The sequence below is a fragment of the Hyperolius riggenbachi genome, chromosome 1 (genome assembly GCF_040937935.1).
Source record: "Hyperolius riggenbachi isolate aHypRig1 chromosome 1, aHypRig1.pri, whole genome shotgun sequence".
Lineage (NCBI taxonomy): Eukaryota > Metazoa > Chordata > Amphibia > Anura > Hyperoliidae > Hyperolius > Hyperolius riggenbachi.
Window position 1 is genome coordinate 272514323 of NC_090646.1, and position 22623 is coordinate 272536945.

General features: G+C 43.6%; 1 protein-coding gene across 1 annotated transcript in view; it reads right to left on the reverse strand.

Annotated features, from left to right (window-relative positions):
* LOC137506082 (neuronal acetylcholine receptor subunit alpha-7-like) overlaps positions 1–15237 on the reverse strand; it is a 237989-nt gene extending 222752 nt beyond the window's left edge. The window contains exon 1 of the mRNA XM_068233573.1: positions 14700–15237. Coding sequence (XP_068089674.1) covers positions 14700–14778 — 79 coding nt within the window. The 5' untranslated portion in view covers positions 14779–15237. The remainder of the gene's footprint in view (positions 1–14699) is intronic.
* Positions 15238–22623: the final 7386 nt, after the last annotated feature.

A 22623-nucleotide genomic window follows, 5' to 3' on the forward strand; every position in this document is an offset into this window, starting at 1 on the left:
AGTATGTCAACTTGACTAGACCCATTGGTCATGTTTCTCTTGGGTACTTTGTTTCTAATGCATGAAGATCAGGTGTTCTGACTGAAGTCTGACTGGATTAGCCACATTCTTGCTTCAGGTGTGTGATTCAGACAGTACTGATGCCACAAACGATCGGCAGAACTGCCAGGTAATTATCATTGTTTAACCACTTCCTGCAAAATGGACATTTATAAACATCCTTTTTTTGCACCTGTAGTACAAATGGCTTGTTAATATAACTCATGGGCGTAACAATAGGGGCTGCAGCCCCCCCCCCCCCAGGGCCCCCTTAGGGCCGTTTTGGAATGCTGGAGGGGTCGCAGCATGAGGGGAAAGCTATGGCCACACTTGGCGGGGAGGAGGGACGGTCCCCCCCCCTCCCTCACCTCGGGCTCTCCCCTCTGCGCTCCCCTCCAGCTTCAATAACTATATGTCTGCAGCGGCAGGCAGCGGCAGACAACCATACCTTCCGTGCATTCCAGAGCGGATGCTTCTCTCTCTAGTGTCTGACGCTACTTCCTCCCAGGCTGCCACCTAAGAAAGTAGCAGGTTTAAGGATAGGCAAGACTACTGCATTTATGGTAAAAATGGTTAATTGGTATAAGGATGAACATCCACTCATGGGGCTATGACTTTGGACATGTAGCTATTTTACTGCCATATCTTTGCACAAATAAAGTTCTGGACACTTCCTTCCGAAGTGAGTAGATTCTACTTTCTTAATTAACTGTAGTAGATAACTTGGGGGAAGTTTTAATGCATCATGTAACTCTTCCTTGATAACTGATTTGCAAATAAGATTTAATTTCCTTTGTCTGCTACTCCATTTAGCAGTGCTTCAGACTGTTCTAGCCTTCATATGCAATGCTGTCATTCCTTTAGAGAAAGCACAGCTTGGTTAATAGCTGCCATACATAATAAAGGAAAGGAATTACTTTTACAAATAGAACAATTTAAGGTGATTGCTTACATTGGGCTTGATTCACAAAAGAGTGCTAACTGTTAGCACTGCCGTTTTCACGTGAATTTTCGCATTGCGCACGATCGTGAATTTCCACGCGAAACCATAACGTTTTTGCACGCAAACGCGAATTTTCATGCGAAAACGATATCGATTTTGTGTGAAAAATCGCGTTTGCGTGCGAAAACGTTATCATTTCGCGCGAAAATTCGTGATCGCGTGCAATGCGAAAATTCGTGCTAACAGTTAGCACTCTTTTGTGAATCAAGCCCCTTGTATTTAAATAAGTTGAAGTGCAATGGGTTTTCATGTACAAGCACAATATCTATTGAAAGTGTGTGTTTATTATGACTCTTTGTTATTTCCCTAGGAACCTTTATTATAATTATTTTCTGAAGATATCTGAAGAGTCTCATGTCCTTGGATTTGAGCACCAGTCCTTTGTAGGGGAGGGAGGGGTAAGGATTTTCTGCCACTTGTTGCAAGGCAGGCTGATGGAACAGTGGGAAATGGGAGATGAGTACAGAGTAACCTTATCCTTACCTACAAAATGTTTAGAAAAAAATACAACACTGTAGCACTGCATTGTGGTCTTAAATTAAATCTTGGGCAAATGACAAAACATCTCTGTACAGCTCTGTAAAGTACTGAGCATATAAATAATATTAATAAAAAAAAAAATGTGACTTCTGTATTTGGTTTCCAAAGGCTAATGAAAACCACCAGATTCTTTTCATCACGGACTTCAATGTTTTGTGGATTCAGTGTTTTTTATATAGCCAAACTGTCCTTGACCTTGAATAGAAGCAAGTTTGCTCATTCCTAAAAGCCATTGATAACTGTACAAAGACTACAACTGTTATCAAATGTTACCACGTTAACAAATGTTATTGTCATACTGTATTAGCCAATATAGTTATGGACAGACATGTCATCCTATTGAAAGACAAGTTTTTAAAGCAGGGGTACTAAGGAAACATTTCTACATGCTGGGTTATGTTTTATATTTAATTTGAGCTTATAATAAATAAAAATGGGGGGCAGGAGGAGTGTTAGCAGGGATGCATAATGTCTCCCATAATTATGGAGAGTAATACAGCATATTCTTGTCTTCTCTTAGTTGTTAACCTATGTATTTCATATTCCTGGTGACCTGTATTACTGCAGCATTGGTGGGTTACAATAAAAGTAGTGTCAAACTGTGGGAAACCTGATGGCAAAACTGATGGCAGACAGAAACCAAGAACAAGGTTAAACAGGTAGTACAAGGACACAAGTATATCTAGGATAGATGTACAGTATATCTAATTGCAGTCTGCTGAACAAAACTCAACAAGGAATGTACGTTAAATAAACAGATGTTAAAGTGACCATGTTGTGGGTCATTACACCCTTACCTGGCAATAAGATAGTATAATTCAAAGGGATGCCACCTCAGCAGTGGCTGTACTCACAAACATGGCTTTACTGAGCCATTACAAGACAATATAGTCAGATCAGAATCCATCTATGGACTGAACTATCATTCACCTTTTGAAATGACATTTGCCTGGACCTCAGTACTGGGGCAAATGATTAAGTAACGGTTGATGATCCTTTTTCTTTCCTTTTACTTTCCTTTTTTCTTATGGCACTGTCTGTTATTGGCACCTGTTGTTGTGGTCTATCATCTGGTCCTGTGGTCTGTCATGGGGTGTGTTGTGAAGGTCTGTTATCTGTTACTGGAGCCTATCCTAAAAGTAGCTATACATCAGGCGACTTGGCAGCCGATTGACATTCCAATTCGGTTATTATAATGGAATCAGATGAAAATCGGTGCTGCCAAGTGCATGCTGGACCAGCAATGCGACCAATTTTGGGCTGAAATTGTAGTCGATCGCACATGCTGCAAGATGTAGGGCTGACTTGCTCGATTGGGTGTGCTTACGGTAATGGCATGCGATATCGGGAGGAGTGATGAATGCGACAAAACCCGAGGTGCTGTCCCCCCTAATGTTAAATGTCCCCCTGGTGCCCAGTGCAAGTGATACATTACCTGTCTGTGGCCTCCACTGGCTCCAGATGCATTCCGTTCTTCATACAAGCGCGCCCCACATGGTTGCCCAGTATGGGCGCGCATGACGTCAGACGTCACACACGTGGCCATGTTACTAGGCAACCACGTGGCACGCATGCATGGAGGATGGAGCGCACCCGGAGCCAATGGAGGACAAGCGGAGTCAGTGGACAGGTAATGTATCATGTTGCTTCATTATTTTTGTGGCCTAGCTGGTTGTTTTTTGATGTGCACAACTGCCCAATTGTTTTGGAGGACAAATTGCCTACTTAGTATGTTATTTGAGAAATATGTATATGCTGACCTGTTTATACGGTATAACACTGTATATACCACCTATTGCCAACTCTCTTTCTTACTAAAGTTGCTTCACTTCAGCTTGGATATGCATGCTACAAGCTGGCCACATACCCAAAATATTTGTGCGGGTCTACATGAAAAGGGCGCCGGTAAAAAAGGGCGCCTGGTGGAGCCCATATATACCAACTTCGGCTACAAAAAAGGCGCCTGGTGTAGCCCATATAAACTTCGGCTACAAAAAAGGTGCCTGGTGTAGCCCATATAAACTTCGGCTACAAAAAAGGCGCCTGGTGTAGCCCATATACACTTCGGCTACAAAAAAGCGCCTGGTGTAGCCCATATAAACTTCGGCTACAAAAAAGGCGCCTGGTGTAGCCCATATAAAAACTTTGGCTACAAAAAAAGGCGCCTGGTGTAGCCCATATAAAAACTTCGACTACAAAAAAACTCTGGGATGTGTAAACTACTATTCCTCCTCCAGGCCGCCATGGATAGTGGGGGAATGAAATAATTTGGCTTCCAGCGCTTGTAGCCCATATAAAAACTTAGGCTAGAAAAAAAGGCAATAATATGGGCTACAAAGGGGCACCTTACTGTAGCCGAAAAAAATACGGGCTACAAAGGGGAGCCCGCTTGTAGCCGAAAACCTTGTAGCCGAAAAAATATGGGCTACAAAGGGGAGCCCGCTTGTAGCCTATATCAAAACTCGGGCGCCCTTTTCTACACCTTGTAGCCCATATTTCCAGAAATAACATTGATGTCTATGGCGGCGCCCTTTTCATACAGGCAGCTCGGGCGCCCTTTTCAACCGATCACATTTGTGCAGTTTCAGTGTTTGCTCTAAGTGTTGTTTTCAATAGATATGCACCAGCAGAAGGAAGGAGAGATGATCCAGCAAGCTCCACTCATGCAGCTTTGCATTCAGGGAGAGGTTCACTTTTTAGATCTTAAAGGGACCATCTTCTCCAAGCTCCCCATGGTTTCCCACCAGCTCTATATTTGGGAGGAAATGTTAGAAATATCCAGACGACTTTGTTCTTTTATGGGTGGGTGGGCAACATGAGGCCTCTTTTTTCTTTCATTGGGAGAAAGGCACTATACCAGAACACTTTTTTTAGGTTAGCTGTGTAGAGCACTAGGCCACTTAATTCTTAGTGGGTGGAAAGTATTGGAGACTAGGAGACTTTTACTTGTATTAATATGTGGACAGAACACAGAAACGTTATTCTTTTTTTGGGAGGGAGAGAAACAGCATCAAGAGACTATCCTTTTATGGGAGGCCAACACCAGGCCTCTATCTTTCTTTATTCTGCATAAAGATATATTCATCAATTCACTGTATGTCTTTTTTTCTTTTTCCTTAAAAGTATGTTTTTTGAAAATGTCATATGGACTTGCACCCTTTTCTCACAGTTCTCTTGCAATATTCAACCTGATTAAGAACCTGATTAACTAAGCCAGTGGACATCAAAATGCAATCCTTTGTCTTTAAATGCACCTGCAGCATTAAAGGGGACCTGAAGTGAGAGTGATATGGAGGCTGACATATTTGTTTAAGGTCGATTTTACACTTATTTTATGAATTGCAATGTGGTGCGATGCTCCTGGCACATCGCAGCGCAAAAAATGTCAATGATATGACCCTGCGACAGAGTGCGCCAACAGGGTCCCATGCATAGCGCTGCCCCTGCTCAATGATGTAATCCCTGCTGGACACAAAGTACGTCACTGGGATTCCTTTTGGTGCGCGCATGGATGCAGCAACACACAGCACTCTGTCCTTTACACTAGGTGCATTGCGCATAGACTAAACGCGGTGCATGTGGTAACACGCTGCAGCCCTGCCCTGCAGCATCAGATCTGATACTTCTGGTACACTGCATCAGACTGAAATAAGTGTGCAAGGCTCCAAAGGGCAACACAACACAGGTTTAACCTGCAAGTGTAAAGTGCCTCAAGGACAAGTGAAGTGAGAGGTATATGGAGGCTGCCATATTTATTTCCTTTTAAGCAATACCAGTTAACTGGCAGCCCTGCTGGTCTGTTTTGCTGCAGTAGTGTCTAAATCACACTAGAAACACGCATGCAGCTAATCCTGTCAGACTTGACAAACAAGTCAGAAACACCTGATCTGCTGCTTGCTTGTTTAGGGGCTATGGCTAAAAACAGTATTAGAGGCAGAGTTTCAGCAGGATAGCCAGGCAACTAGTATTGCTTAAAAGAAAATAAATATGGCAGCCTTCATATCATTCTCACTTCAGTTCTCATTTCTTTTTTTTTTGTTCAAAAGCACTTCTCCTTTCTTTATTTTCAAAAGCACTCCCTACACGACATTGGCACGGTCCAACTGTTTAAACAATGTACATGCAAATAGGAAGACTGGATGGTATCTTTGAATAGGTCCTTTCCAGGGAGTGCCTTTAAAAAGAAAAAAATCTCATAATCCCCCATGAGGAGACGGAATACAGTAGCGCATGTGGGTGCATGTTTCCTCATTTATCACCATTGCACTGCATTGGCTGCATCTGCATCACTTATCAAAACAAATAACTGGAGGTTGTGCCTTGCGATACCTGTAGAATACTTACTGTACTCTTTCTCCACACGTATGCACAGCTGTAGTGTAGAAAGCTTACTAAGGAAAATGTGGGCAATAAGCTTCCTTCTCAAGCGTTATTAGCCTAATCGGTTGGTGTCAAGGAAAGCAGAACCCGTGAACAGATCATTGATTTTGCCATCAGAGTTTATCTGAATTTTCTATCAAGGAATTTCATTGGTACAGACAATGACGATATGGGAAGCCTCAGGGGAAAATTAAAGTATCCTAAAAAGTATCCTAATGTCGAATATCGGCTCTGCCCCCATAAAATATCCGAATCCCGGCTCTGCCTGTTCAGTAAGCCAGCACCTATTCAGTAGGAGACCTTAGGCAAGTCTCCCTAACACTGGTACTGCCTATAGAGCGCGTCCTCGTGGCTGCAGCTCTGGCGCTTTGAGTCCGCCAGGAGAAAAGCGCGCTATAAGTGTTCTGTGTTTGTTTGTTTGTTTGTAATGTCAGGTCTCCTGGTCAGTGTGTGCCAGGAAAACAATGGAAGAGATTAATGGGTCTTTGTGCTTGTTTTTGTGCTTCCGCTTTATTCCTTGCAGAACAAAAATAACAATGATCCCATATCTGAGTTTTATTTACGTATTTCTCATCCCTTTTGGGAAAAATGTGGGTGTGAGAGGGAAGGGGGGGGGGAGGAGGTTTGAAACCCCCATAAAAACCTCATTTGGTTTACAATACCACTTAAAGAGAACCAGAGACAAAGCACCCTCATGTATTTTACTACATTTATAAGTGGGAACATGACAGTAAAAACCTACCCTGCTTTTAGTTTCATTCTTATCTGCTTAATTAGTCTGTTATCAGCTGTGATAAGAATCCCCTGAGCCTTCCCCTGAGACTGAGCCTTCAATCTAGGTTTGACCTGGAAACATTATAGCTGAGTCACTCTTCTGTGGAGTCTTTTCAAGCCCAAGCCTGCCCCCTCCTGGCTCAGCTTTCCTGCTTTGCATACTGAGAGCTCTGATGACATGGGAGGGGCTGCTGCTGCTGAGAGAGAAGCTCTGAAACGGACAAGTGTGGCTGCAATATGATCTGTGTGCTCTGTGTGCACTCTGCATAGATACTGATGATGACTGCAGTTTATTTTCTATGAGAGAGACTTCCTACAGGCCTCTGCACATCATACCAAAATGAAAACACACATATAGCCTAGACAGAGAGAAGCTCTGAAACGGACAAGTGTGGCTGCAATATGATCTGTGTGCTCTGTGTGCACTCTGCATAGATAATGATGATGACTGCAGTTTCTTTTCTATGAGAGAGACTTCCTACAGGCAGCTGCACATACCAAAATGAAAACACACAGATGAAAGGCTGCATATAGCCTAGACAGCAGCCTAGTCTCATATAGCCTAGACAGCACATCCAGAACAACTCATAACCCAGAAGCAGAAGCAATAAAAAACACAAAAAAAGGCACACCAGAGCGGCGAAATTATCAGGTAGAGCATTTATTCTTTACAAGCTATTGACTGATATGTTTATTTTGTGTGAAACGTTCATCTCTGGTTCCCTTTAAATGCAGATAATGCACAACCGTACATCTCAGCCCCAGAACTTACCTCCCTCCTTACATGTGTTTCTTGTTGCTTGTCTGCAATATACTCTCTCATGACATCCTGCTTCTTAAAATGTAATATAAGTAAATGGAACTAATCATTTTTCCTCCATCTTTGTCCACTTATCTGCCTGATATTACAATAAATGTTAATATCACCACTATAAATTCAGTTTCCAAAGCACATTGCTTAGGGATATAATTTGATTCCTCTCTCTCATTTATTCCACACATTTACTCTGTAACCATCTTTTTTTAATCTCCAGCTGAAAAACATATCCAACATCCTACCTTTTCTCACCTAGGACACTACTAAAATGTTAGTGCATGCTCTTATAATATCTTGTCTAAACAATTGAAACATACTACTTTGTGGACTACCAACTAACATACTAGTACCACTCGAATCTGTACTGAACGCAGTCGCTCGGCTCATTCATCTTTTTTCTTACTCCTGGTCTGCTCCTCCTATCTGTAAAGGTATTCACTGCCTGCCAGTTAAAGAGAAGGATTCACTTTAAACTCTAACATACAATGCAGTCCACAAACTCTCTCTCTCCTGTACATCTCCTCCAGATATCTCCAAAACCGAAATCTCTGCTCTGCACAAAACCTTCTTTTGTCCTCTCGAATCTCCTCCACACATTCACATATACAAGATTTCTCAGGAGTCTCACTCCACCTCTGGAATCCCCTTCCAAAACACATCCATCACCCTGGAGCCTTTGAAATCTTTAAGTGCTCCCTCACTTTTTCATACAAGCATACGCTCTAACTTAGGCCATTCCTCTTCAACCTCTGGGCAAGTTGTACTCCTTACTAAACATAACCTACAACACTTTTATAACCTAAAACACACCGCCTGTAGGTATACATATTGTATATTACCCCATTTCTTGTTTCCTCCCTATTTCTTTAGATTGTAAGCTTGCAAGGGCAGGGCTCTCTCACCCTGTGTCTTGGAAGCTGCTACACATTTTTGTTCATCTTGTTTTATTTGTCACTGTAATTACTAAATCTACCAATTCTGTGTTATGTACCAACGGCAATATTTTAGTTTTCCAATGTTTGTATTATTATGTATCCCATGGTTGTTTGTTACTTTGTACAGAGCTACTGAATATGTTGGCATTTTATAAATTAATAATAATATTATTGGACAGTGGGCATACAAAATATCTGATTGTTTTGTATGTAAAAAAACAACAACAGCAAAAAAACACTACAGAATATTTTTATTCAACCTTTCAAGTATTGTTTATAATAAATATTTCCCCTGCAAAAAACAATATTTGAAAAGCAGCTTCACCAGATACTTGTTGACAATCACTGCAGTCATTAGCCAGGGTTTATTTTGTGAATGGCTGATATGACACTGTACACGCTGCACACAGGCACCTGCATGCAGCACTTTTTCTTTCTTAAAACAATGAATGGGACTTTTTTTCCCCAGCTGTGGGACAGTGCTACCTTGCATGGCATTAATAAACCAGGCGCAGAAAGAATGAGAGAGATCTGCAGAACATACCTTGCCCATCCCAATGCGCCTCGAGAGCAAAAGAATCAAAAACTAGCATTACTTCACCATATCACCTAAAATGTTAATTAAGATTGTACACAGATAGTCTCATAAGTGATTTGTTCATAAAGGTTTTCAGAGGTGAATGACTTGCAGTCTTTCAGAAACTTTATGTGCCTATGCAAAGAGTTATGGAAAAAAAAGCTTGTAATTTAAATAGAAAAAAACAAGTAATACAGTCTGGAGGTGAATGAAATACAAGTTGCAGGCCAAGGACAATTATAAAAGTATACCTGACCTGAGAAAACACTACCCACGGTCCTTAAACAAGTCTGTAGTGAACCCCCTCCCCCAAACAGACCTCTCGTTCCAGTACCACTGGGTCGAATACTGGTCTGTGCTGCCACAGGAGGCTTTGAAAGGTTTCGAGAGCCCGAATGCTCCAGAAGACATGTGGCTCTGTATTGTGCATTTGCGAGCATGCATGAGCGCACTCATGCCTGCGCAGTATGGAGCCACCTGTCTTCAGGAGCACTTGGGCTCCCAAAGCCTTCCGAAGCCTCCCGTAGTGGCAGATTAAAACGGGAGTAACAGCACTGAAATGACGGGACCATGGGAGGAACAGGAAGGCTCTATAGGACACAGAGCCCTCCCTCTCCATAAGTGAGTGTCTGTTTTTGATTTTTTTTTTCACTTCAGACTTGCTTTGAGGCCTGCTTCAGACTGAGTATTGGCGGCAGCGGTGCGGCCGGACCGTGCACAGCCAAAACCAGGCCTTTGGGATTACCCTGTTAGTATGCGGTAATCTTCTTCTGGACAGGATCCAAACAGGAAGTGACACTCGCTTGTACTCACTTCCTGTTTTGAAAATACGGAAGTGTGCGGAAGCGTATTTTAAAAATATGCTACCGTGCATGCACGTCACAACAGCAAGGAGGGAATGGGAGGGTGATAGGAGGGAATATTGCAGCAAGACTGCCTCTTCCTGTCTGCAAAGTGATTATGGAGACCAGCGAGTGGAATAAAGAGAGGAAGGGACAATGCACAGAGATATGTATATCCAGCATGAAAATACTGTTGGTTATGTGTTAGAGAAGACACTAGCAGCTTGTGATGAGGCAAAACTTGGTTTACTTGGCTGGATTAAGTTGCAAGCGTACAGAGCATTTCAGTAAACTGTAACAGCAGACATCTCAGTTGTGAAGAGAGAGGAAGAGATAAAGAAAACGTTTTTTTTCAGACTGACACACATAACTGTTAGGGCCTGTTTCCACTACACACAGATTTGATGCAGATTGGATGCTGAATGGATGCAGAAAAACTGACTCCAATGACTGCCTATGGGCCTGTTTCCACTAAACGCGATTTTTCTGATGCAGATTTTCCCATAGGCATTCATTGGAGTCTATAAAGGCCTGTTTCCACTACACGCAGATTTGATGCAGATTGGATGCAGAATGGAAACAGGCCTTTATAGACTCCAATGACTGCCTATGGGCCTGTTTCCACTAAACGCGATTTTTCTGATGCAGATTTTCCCATAGGCATTCATTGGAGTCTATAAAGGCCTGTTTCCACTACACGCAGATTGGATGCAGAATGGATGCAGAAAAACTGACTCCAATGACTGCCTATGGAAAAATATGCATCAGAATAATCGCGTTTAATGGAAACAGGCCCATAGGAATTCATTGAAGTCAGTTTTTCTGCATCCATTCTGCATCCAATCTGCATCAAATCTGCGTGTAGTGGAGACAGGCCCTAAACCTTAGTATTTGCTACAGTGCCATCTACTGGTCTAGTGGTGTTAATACTCAGTACTATATAAAGTACATGCAGTTGTATCTCCAACAAATACTTATGTGCTTATCTTAGCATATAATATGGGCATGTGGTGCATCTGTTAATGTGGGCTCTTTCATAGGCAACAATGCAATTTGTGTCTTTGGTAGCATCAGGTAATTTGGGGCGCACGGTGGTTGCAGGTGATGGGTTCTTGGCTATACTGTAGCTCAGTGCCGGGTGAGTAATATGGGCACAGGAGGTTAGCACAGTGATTGACCAGTGGTCACTCAGAAATAGTATATGGGGTTACATACAGTGTGGGGGTTCCGCTAGAGTGGGAGATTCTTCTAATATGGAACAGGGGCCCAGCTACAGCGGGGGTGATTCTAATGTGGCACGGGGTTTGGCTACAATGGGTGGTACTTCAGGAGTGAGAAATGGTGCTCAGCTATAGTATAGTCAAGTGTCGGGGAGTAGGGTATTACTTGTGGTGCTGAGGGTTTGGCTACAGTTGGCTATAGAATAGCCGAATGCTGGGGTGTTACTTATAGTGCTCAGGGTTCGGTACTAACAATGGGCCCTCGATTATGGTGTAGCCGAGGCATAGGTAAAGGAGGGGTAATGTGATAGTTAGGTCCTTGAAGTCGATAGTAGAATATGGGTAACATATTACCCAGACCCCCCTCCCTCACCTGTGTCCCCTCCTTCTGCACTCTCTCCCTTCCAAATATATGGCAGGCGTGGTGGGAAGAGAATAATTCACCTCACTCCTGCACTGACTCCAGCCGCTGGAGCACTGCATCACCGTCACATGCCACAGTTCACCGCCTTCAATGTCGCTCACTGTGCTTCCGCTAATCAGAAAGCATAGTGAGCGGCACTGAAGCTAAGACCAGTGGCACATGATGGTGATGCAGCGCTTCAGCGCCTGGAACGCGGGAGTGAGGTGAGTTATTCTCTACCCGCCGCGCCTGTCGCATAGCTGGAGGGTGAGGAGTGCAGAAGAAGGGGACCCAGGTGAGGGAGGGGGATTCTGGCCCCCCTCCCCGCTGCTGTCCCCGCTGCCCCTGCTTCTTTTGCTGCTTCCCCCTCCTGCTCATGGCCTCTGTGGGAGGCCTTTGTGACACCCCCTCCTTGTCAGTCACCTTTCCTGCCCCTGCTATCATTGTCTCTGTCCTGCCAGCCTGCCAGCTCACTTTGCAACATGTTACCCCATTATGTGTCCTGATAGTGTATACATTCAGTCTGCAGTCTGTCAGCCTTCATTTTGTCCTGCCAGCTTGTCAGTCCAGTCTTGAACCTAGCTAGTCTCCTTTGCTTCTGTCCTCCCGCTGTCAAGCCTACCCAGACCTGCACTCCAGTCTAGCCCTGCCAGTTATGTTTCCTATCCTCCTATCCCAGTCACGTTCCTTCCAAACTGCAGGGTTTGCCCTTGTGTTCTTCTTAAAGGACCACTATCGCGAAAAAAGTAGGCAGTTAAAAAATGTGACAGATGACAGGTTTTGGGCCAGTCCTATTTTTTTAAAGGGGTTCTTTCGCGAAAAAAGTAGGCAGTTAAAAAATGTGACAGATGACAGGTTTTGGGCCAGTCCATCTTTTTAAGGGGGATTCTCAGGGCTTTCTTGGTTTTCAACAGCATTTCATGAACAACAGTTTAAATGCCAAAATAGCAAGATACCAGCCCGCCTCCCTAATCACTTGCACACTATTATATCAGTTAAATTTTGCAACTGTTGTTCAGGAAATGCTGTTGAAAACATAGAAAGCCCTGAGAATGCCCCTTAAAAAGATGGACTGGCCCAAAACCTGTTATCTGTCACATTTTTTAACTGCCTACTTTTTTCACGAAAGAACTCCTTTAAGGGGGATTCTCAGGGCTTTCTTTCTTTTCAACAGCATTTACTGAACAACAGTTGCAAAATATAACTGACATAATAGTGTGCAAGTGATTAGGGAGGGCGGCTGGTATCTTGCTATTTTGGCAGTTAAACTGTTGTTTAGGAAATGCTGTTGAAAACATAGAAAGCCCTGAGAATTCCCCTTAAAAAGATGGACTAGCCCAAAACCTGTCATCTGTCACATTTTTTAACTGCCTACTTTTTTCGCGATAGTGGTCCTTTAACAATGGTGGAGATAGGCCCATGATTCACGACCTGTTGGCTATTTACATAAATTAAGTCTGCTGCCCTTTAGGGTGGTGGCCTATTGCCTCTTGCAGGACTTGCAGGACACTCATGTGAAGGCCAATGGTCACTTAGGTTCTTTGCCCTGGGGAAGCCCCATGTCAGTGCCGAGATCAACAGGGTTCTAACTTCTACGGGGAACTGTCTGCCATGTCACAGGTCACTGAGTTGTCTTGGATAACAAGGTCCAAGAAAAATGTACAACCAGCTGAGAGCATGTTTGAAGGACCTTACAACAAGATGCATGGAAAAGTATTTCTATTGAAAGCTTGAAAAAATGGACACAAAAAATATGTCAAAGAAGACATAGTTGCCAAAGAAACAAGAAAGGTTCCTCAATGACAACAAAAAATTATCATGTTTACACATCTGCATGTAAATAATGTTCCTTGGGAAAACTTATTGTAAGCAATTATCACATGTACAATTATAATACCATTTGGTTCATTCAGACAGAAGCTTCTGAGTTCTGACCCAGGTCAGAGTAACGAGGACAGTCATCAACTATTTTTACCAAACACTTTCAAACCACTACATGCCCTAATATTAGGCATAAATCAGGATCTCATGTTTTACTACAAAAGCATGTGGATGATGTCATAACCCCCAGGTGACTTGTGAAGTTTGATTTGTCGTTTCAATAGAATCACTTATCAAGGCTGATTTAAAGCGTACCTCCTTCTGTTATTGTTCCTAAAAAAAAAGAGTTTAAAAGAAGCCAATAACATTAATGGAATCAATATACCAATGTCCATTATTTCTGTGGCTCTTCCCAGAACTTCTGCTGATGTTCAGATACGTGTGTGTGCAGAAAGATAGAGAGTGGCACAGACAGATGGACAAAAATGGACGAAAGTGGAACAGAAATCCTCATACAAAAACTCCACTAGATTGTATGCATTGGATTTGTATGTGCAGATGCAAGTATGTTAAGGTGCCCATACACTTATAGATCGGCACCAGATGTGGCCAAAAAATCAATCCCTTTCAGATTGAATCTGATCAGAGAGGTTCTGAATCCTTCCACACACTAGGCACAGATTGCTGAAATATATTAAAACCTATCCAACTGCAGCATTGCACTGTAAGATGCAATGCTATGGGCTATCGATCTGCCGTGCTCCTGACCAATCCAATTGATTTTTGGCCAAAACTGAATTATTGAGCAGTCATCAATTTCTAGCAGATTCGATCAAAATCCGTCGGGAATTGAAGGGAACAAATGATAAGTGTATGGCCATGTTAACTAACATTGGTAAGGTCTGTTCTATACCTGATGCAAACAACACTTTATAGGTATATATAATAATATAATTATCACTGCATTAAGATCTAATATACACAATGCATGCCAAAGAATACATCATTCTGCAGGGAAAAACTTTCAGGCAAACCTAATCTTACATTATTGCACCATGTTCCCCATTCCACTCTCTGCACAGATCCCTCTGACCATGTGAGAGACTCTTTTCAAGGCAAACTATTTTAATTCGAAGGCTCATTCATAAAGCATGAGACGGCTGGGGAACTTGTAAATGATAACGCTCTGACATTGACCCCTGCTGCCACAGCTGCTTGTTAAGTGATCATTAGGCAATGAGGAAAACTGCATTTGTTTCTGAAATATTGCTGGTATGTAATTCTATATTTCTGCATGCATTCTTACCAAACAAAGTAAAAGCTATGGAGAAATGAAATCAATGCTTACCTCTGAGAAATGTCAGAAACAGGAATATCCATAGGTAAAAACCATAAGCTAAGCACCTCAGACAGTCCCCCAAAAGCATTGTCCTAGCACTATGTGTCCAGCAAGAAGATGTCTAATAAACTTCACACTGGGGATTGATGCAGACCCAATACTGAATTCTTTAGCTGTTGTCCAAATAAAACATCTTCTTCTCTGAAAGAGCAGCAGGAACAATAAAACATTGTAGCCCACAGGTGACATAAACTTCCAGATGTTGCTACATCCCTCTATCCTTCAGCAACAGTCCTTGCTGATGCTAAAATCTATTCATCTCCATCCCTCTAAATAGTCAGCAAGAGAAGCAGCAAAGGACATTAAGCGAGGCAATAAATATTGTTCAATGGATAAAGAGAGATCTGAGTTGTGAGCCGCGTGTGTGCATGTGGAGGAATGAGGAGAGTGGCAGGGGCTCAGAGCTGTGGAGCAGAAAGCTGCTTATACATCCAGGAGATCTCAGGCTCCACTTTCTCTGCTGTGTGCAGGCACTGTCTGTGTCATCAGAGGGGTCAGCAATACCACAGGGCTAGCACAACTTCTACACACAGAGCCCAGCTGGCTCACATAAGTCTCTTCCTTGGCAAGATACCTACACCGCCTCACAATTATTTCATTTTGAAATTCCAAATGCTTAAATTGCCTATTTATACCGCCTAATCAATGGTGCATGCTAATATTTCAAGCTGCTTTATTAAATCCTAAATTTCCTTTAATAGGAAATGAGCTGGAAGTAAACACAGCTTTTCTTTTTTTTCTTTTCAATAGAAAAGCTACACTCCATTTACACGCAAAATGTAGAGTTACTGAGGTGTGAATTCATTATCCACTGAAAGAGCATTTTCAATTATACAGTGAAATTCCAGTCAGAACGCAGAAGTTATATTTTATCTATTATGTATTAGTTTTCCAGAGTGGTATTGGTTAAAGCTACATGCAGCAGCATTCGTACACACAAGTAATAACTGTCACCTAAATCAATCTTTTGTGATTATTTACAGTATGAAAACAGTACAGTAACAATTGCTGTACAGACATAATGCTGGTTATTTGCCAAGCAGCTCTATAGAGAGGGCAATTAGAAGTGAAAGGAGATTCTCTTTGAAAATATAATATAAAAGACAAGAGTGATCCAAAACATGCAGCTGTTCAAAGGGACGCCAGCGATGTTGTGAGACATCTATATAGATTTTTGTCCCGGACGATGATTATTTGGGGAATCAAAATACAAGTTAGGTATAAAATTTGAAAAGTTCTGTTTGCTTTTTAGTATTGTCTGATGTAACTTCCTGTCTTAAGCCTTATACACACTATACTGAACTCGGCTGAGGCAGCTATTTAGGGCCATATCGGACAATAATCGTACATGGTGTCAGTTTATATCAAAGTCTAATCCAACCTTCCTGAAAGGGCTTGATCACCCCTTGAATGGAACGTCTGAGATTAAAACCGTTTCCACTGTCAAAGAGGGTTTTTGTACCAGGTTTTTGTAAATGGAAATTGTCTTATAGACTAATCTTCATTTAACCACAAGCTGCTAGATGGCAAGATGGCCGCGGACACATGGCTTGTTATAATGGGGGGGATAGTTAACTCATTGTTGTATTCATGTGGCTGTGCTTGGAGCACAGCTCTACATGAAATACTATGTCACTTCCTGCCTTTTAAATGTGCTTCTATAGGTCAAAATCTAACTGACTGGTTGTGCTTTGATTGGATGGCTTTTACATCCTGGTTGGTGGAGTTTAGCCCTATCAAGGAATCTACCTTACCTATAATAATGGTCCTATTTTTTGTTCTTTGGACAAGCAAGGGGGCAGTGTGATCTCTTCATCAGTGTGCCTCCCAGCTTGCAAGTTTTTCTGATACTCAAAAGAGCTATAGTACTCGGAGAGCACTTTTTTGTGCTACCGACTGGGTGTCGGATCATCAGCTGCCTTCCGTCCATTACCTCAAAATTCAATGGCAGACTTACAGGGAGGACCAGATTTGACGCCTCGTCAGTACCAGGATCGGGTTAGATCAAGTGGACCACAACACTTGACGAGTCAGATCCACATAGCAACAGTATGCATCGCTGAGCTGTCATTAGTCCCAGCCCATATGAATAACAGTTGTAGTGCATGTTATTTACACACCTTTAGTGCCTGATGAGAGAAATCTCTTGCACCCTTATTCAATCACAACTGCTGGCATTAAAGTGAGCCTGAAAATTTTTTAAAAAAATTTATATACTTACCCACATAGTAGGAAGCTTCTGGACGTTCCAGAGGCTTCTTGTGTCCTCTTCTTATTTGTGGCCGCACCCTCTTTGGTATACAACCATGTCTGTGCAGTAAGCCTAAGCCACCTATAAACAAGTAGCTTCAGCTTGCTGCGCAGATGTAGCTGGTACTTGTGCATGTGCAGTATAGCCAAGCTTGTACACATAGAAGAACGTGGCCATGAGAACAAATCCAACAAGCAGTTTTCAGACATGATTAAAAGGATCCTGCACAGCAGGGATAGGCTCCAAGGTGGATCAGGAAGCCTATGGATCATCCAGAGGGTTCTCTTTATGTGGGTAAGTAAGGGTTTGCTTATGTTTTTTTAAGAGACAAGTTCCCTTGAAGGGCTAGCAGTTGTCTAAAGCACTGTATATGTACTGAAATGATTTAATTCCCAACAGGAATCCAACAGTCCCACGTGATAATTACTTTACCTGACCATAGGGAAACAATCTCACTTAATCTTTCTATTGTTTCATCTTTCTTTTCACCTGATTCAGTACCATTGCATTATATTCACGATTTTGCCTAAGATTACATTTCTAAATTTTCAGCATTTATAATTTGGACCTGAGGTCTGCTTTTTACGTGTGCACGAGAGAGGTACAATCGCTTCTGGATTGAGGGAGAGGTGAGAGGATGGTGAGTGAGAGCACTTAAAGGACAACTGAAGTGAGAGGAATATGGAGGCTGCCATATGTATTTCCGTTTAAATAATACCAGTTGTCTGGCAGCCCTGCTGATCTATTTGGCTGCAGCAGTGTCTGAAACACACTAGAAGCTTGATGCACCTAATCTTATCAGATCTGACAATAATGTCAGAAACACCTGATTTGCTGCATACTTGTTAAGGGTCTGTGACTAAAAGTATTAGAGGCAGAGGGTCAGCAGGACAGCCAGACAACTAGTATTGCTTAAAAGGAAATACATATGGCAGCCTCCATATCCCTCGTGTTTCAGTTGCCCTTTAATAACAGTTTATAGCTGTAAGAAGAAAGAAATGTAAAGATACTATTTCTTCTTATAATATTCAATTACAAAATGTCTTGCAAACCACCGATACTATACATCTTTGTGGTAATTTCTAATGAAAGTGAAGTTCCACTTAAGATATTTCTTAACGCTAACCTTAATGGTAACCTACAGGATGAATTATTGTTGACTGTGACCTAACTCAGTAATACTAGGGAATCCTGATCATAAAGCTATACTAAAGATAATAATGTCAACATTTGTATAGCACTTTTCTCCTGTCGGACTCAAGGCACTGGAGAACTGCAGCCACTAAGTAAGCCACCTTGAAGTGTTAGGGAGTCTTGCTCAAGGACTGCTCACTGAATAGGCTCCAACCAGGATTCAAACAATCCTTGAGGTTCTGAAACAGGGGCATAACTAGAAGTCATTAGCCCCCCCCCCCCCCCCCCCCCCCCCTCTGCAAAATGTCATCCCTCTGCTGAGCTTGCACTGAGAGTCCTCCAGTTTCCCCTGTCACCCAACACCAGAGTGCAGGAGATAAGCTCCTGTCATTGTCAGCAGCCTCCCAGGAGAAGTCATCTGCATTCTTCACTGTAAACTCACCCAGTCACAGGACAGAGTTATCCCAGTAGCATCCAGCCAGCATCAGAAAGCAGAGGAGTATTAGCGAGCTCCTTCATCAGCATGCTGGATCAGGAAGTGACTGTCTTCTAGTGAGGACGTATGGCTCTGTGATGCTGGTTGGGGGTCTGCCTGGATAGGTCTGTCATGTCGGGACAGCACTCAGTGACTTCTTCACTCACTGCCTATGTGTGCTGCTTGCACTGTTCGGGGTGCCCCCCGCCAGCAAAGTATGAATACCATGTTCACTTACATGCCGCCCACTCCTGTCTGCCGAGGATGGATGAGGGATTTCATATTATGCAGGCAGCCAGCATAGACAGGCCCCTTTAAGCCCCCAGGCCGTACCGTAGGTGCAGGGGCTGCAGGGGCTACAGTTATGCCCAGGGGCGTTGCTAGCCCCAAAGATCAGTGGCGGATCCCCCGGATCTATTCTGGGGTGCCCCGGATATCCCACAGGCAGGGTCAGGCAGCAGGGCGGCAGTACTCACCTCCATCCACTTGGTCTCCAGATTCTGCAGACATCTCTTCTGGGCTTCTCCCCCTAGTGTCTGAGAATAAATCAGATGCTAGGGCTCCTAGCTTCTGATTCTCAGATGCTAGGTGGAGAATCGCCAGCTACTGAGGATGTCTCCAGACTTGGAGAGCGGATGTAGGAGATGAGTAGTTTCTCCCGCTGTGTTACTCTATTGAGAGGCAGAGGTCGGAACAGTGATGACAGATACAATGATGCATGCTCCCTAAGGAGGCTTCAGGTACCACAGCACCCAGCATGCCCCATAGAGTCACCACAGAGCAATCAGCAAGATCCATCATGGAGCCACAGCATCCAGCTTGACACAACAGCTCCCATCATGGCACCACAGCACCCAGCATGGCACCATAGCACCCAGCATTCCCCATAGATGCACCATAGCACCCAGCATGCCCCCATACAGGAACCAAAGCACCCAACCTGCCCCCATAGAGGCACCAAAGCACCAAGAATGCTCCCCATTGATGCGCAACCTTCCCAGTATGTCTCCATTGAGGCACCATAGCTTCCAGGATATCGCCGAAGAGGCACGACAACTCCCAGCATATCCCCATAGAGCTGTGGAGCCTCTATGCAGGGAGCTGTGGTTCTTCTATGGGGCATGCTGGGAGTTGTGATGCATCAATATTGGGCATGCTGGGAGCTGTGGTCCATCAATGGGAGTATGCTGGTTGCTGTGGTGCTTCTATGCGAGCATACTGGGTGCTGTGGTGCCATGCTGGGTGCTGTAATGCCTTTATGGGGGCTTGCTAGGAGTTGTGGTTCCTCAACGGGAGGCCGGTGGGAGCATGGGAGGAGATCCATTAAAAGGTCAGAGTATGCTATGGGGGGACTGCCAGACAACCTGGCAGCAGGCCAGCATGCCAAGCTGCAAGCCAGACCAGCCAGCGCAGAAGTCAGGTTACTCTGCCTTGTTATGTTTAAAGCGGAGCTGAAGATTTAAAAAAAAAAAAAAAAAAAAGCGTTTCACTTACCTGGGGCTTCTGCCAGCCCCCTGCAGCCAACCTGTGCCCACAGCGTTTCCAAAAGATCCTCTGTTCCCCTGCTGTGGCTCACTTTTCTCCATGCCGACTTCTAAGTCGACGTCCACTGCACCTGCACAGCCCTGGCCAAATGCATCTTCGTACGCACTCCCGTGGCCAGGAGCAAACTGTGCAGACGCAGTACGAGACAATCTCTACTGCACCTGCGCAATGATGCACACAGCCAGGGCCGCATAGGCGCAATGGATGGTGACTTCCCAAAGTGAAAGTGAGCGGCAGGGGAAGTCGTTTTTAAAATATTAAGTTACACTGTCTATTCATGTGATATGCTGCATTTTTGTGTTTTTGTTTTTTTTGTATTAATAGAGAGTTGGGGCTTCATCCAACATTTTGCTGGGCAGGCCTACTTCGACCGCTGTTAAGTTAATGTAAATCTGGCTCCACCCGTGACCACAGCCACATTTTGGTGCGTGGCCACACTCATTATTGGGCTGGAGTGCCCAAAAGTGCCCCGGTTCTCTTAGGATCCTAACAATGCCCCTGGTTATGCCACTGCTCTGAAACTAACATCCCCTTCACCCTGCCATATCCTCACTTTTGTAATCCCTATCAATAGTATGGAAAATCCCAGTACTGCAGTGCAGAACCATGTTATTGGATGTCCAAATAAAACTGTTGGAATAAAATGGAATTTGATTTTCTACTGTGCATTACTGCCCTTTGCAAAACACCATTAGAACCACAATGCTGTATGGAGTAAAAAGCAGTAGCAGTGCTTGTTCTCGGCATTAAGTTCATAACTACACAATGCTTTTCTGCTTGCCAAATTATTATGAGCCTGCACTAGAATAGGCTGTGTGTAGAAGTCTGTTTAGAGATCATTGCAAGTCAGTGGGATTTGGTTTGCTATGTCATGAATGGTAAATAACGCGAACGATTCTGCTTAAATTATTCATTTCTGTTGGAAGGATTACAGTTTTATCAAGTGATGTGTTTTTAAATCCTCAGATAGTAAGTCACATGATTCTGACTTTGTAGTAAGAGACTGCTGACAGGTGCAACAGCATCATCATGCTTGATTTAGTAAACATAATGAGAAGGGATGAAGGTTCTAGGCAGATAGTCTGGCTAGCTATTGCTAGTTACTGCATCTCAAATATATATATTGTCAAAAGTATGTGGGACACCCCTCCAAATCATTGAATTCAGGTGTTCTAATCAGTAGACATGCAGAAAACATCTACAAACATTTGTGAAAGAGTGGGTTAGGACCAGAGTAAATTCCTCCGGTGCCATGATAGGATGCCACCTGTCCTGAAATTCCCTACCCTAGCTACTCAATATTCAATGGTCAACTTTTAGTGGTATTTTATAACAAAATGGAAGCTTTTGATGTCTCTACTCTGCAGATTTGTGAGTAAACCGTGACAAAGAAAATGGAATGCAGTCAAGAGAGTGATTTAACTACCATACTGTGAGAAGATGGTAGCTATGACAAAGCCACCATCCATAGACAAGTTTGTTGACTTTCAGTTACAAATGAGATTGACATAAGTAGCAGTTGTTGAGTGAGGTGCTGGAATGTGTACTTAGCAACATCAGTCTATTGTGTGTGCATCTATGCAGAGCCGGGACAAGGATCTCCAGCACTAGAGGCTGAGATTCCAAAATGCGCCCCCACCCCCTTATATTGGCCATACCTCCCAACTTTTGGAACCAGGAAAAGGGGACACTATGACCCCACCCTGGCCACATCCCAATCTTACATATACCATTCCCTTTCCCTATAAAGTCCCCTGGTGTCTGGTGGTCTTCCCTTTGTTATATAGCTTCCCTGGTGTCTAATGGTTCCCTATCCTGTGCTCCATTAGCCCCAGTATTTGAAGCAGAGTATGGGCGCAGCAGTAGCTGTGCTTAACTCACCTCCTCCGGGCGCTCAAACCATGTCCGTCCTACTACTATAAATCATTGCTCGCTCTCGGCCCGCCATTCAGATTTTCTTACATTTGTGTGTAATCCTGCTACTCAGGAGTATCAGCGCTGGACAGTGGCGTAGCTAAGGAGCTGAGGGCCCCGATGCAAGTTTTACAATGGGGCCCCCCAAGCACTCTATACATAACAATTGATACGGCGCAACAAAACCTGCCAATGGCAACTACAGTGTCAGAGGTGCAAGAAGGGGATGGGGAACAGTTTGTTAATGATTACCACCATTCAAAGTATCTATAGAAGTGATTATTATGAGCACAGGACCAATAGAGAGATAATACTGAAGTTGAGGGAGGGCCCTTCAGGGCCCCGATGTGGTCGCTACCTCTGCACCCCCTATTGCTACGCCCCTGGCGCTGGAGTCCGGAGGAAGTGAGATAGGCATGGCTACCACTGCGCCCATACTCTGCAGCAAATATTGTGGCTGTGGAGCACAGGGTGAGGGGTGCAAACTCCCCAGTCAGGAAGGTATGCAAGATGCATTGATGGGATACTGGAGCTTTTACATATTAGAGCTGTAT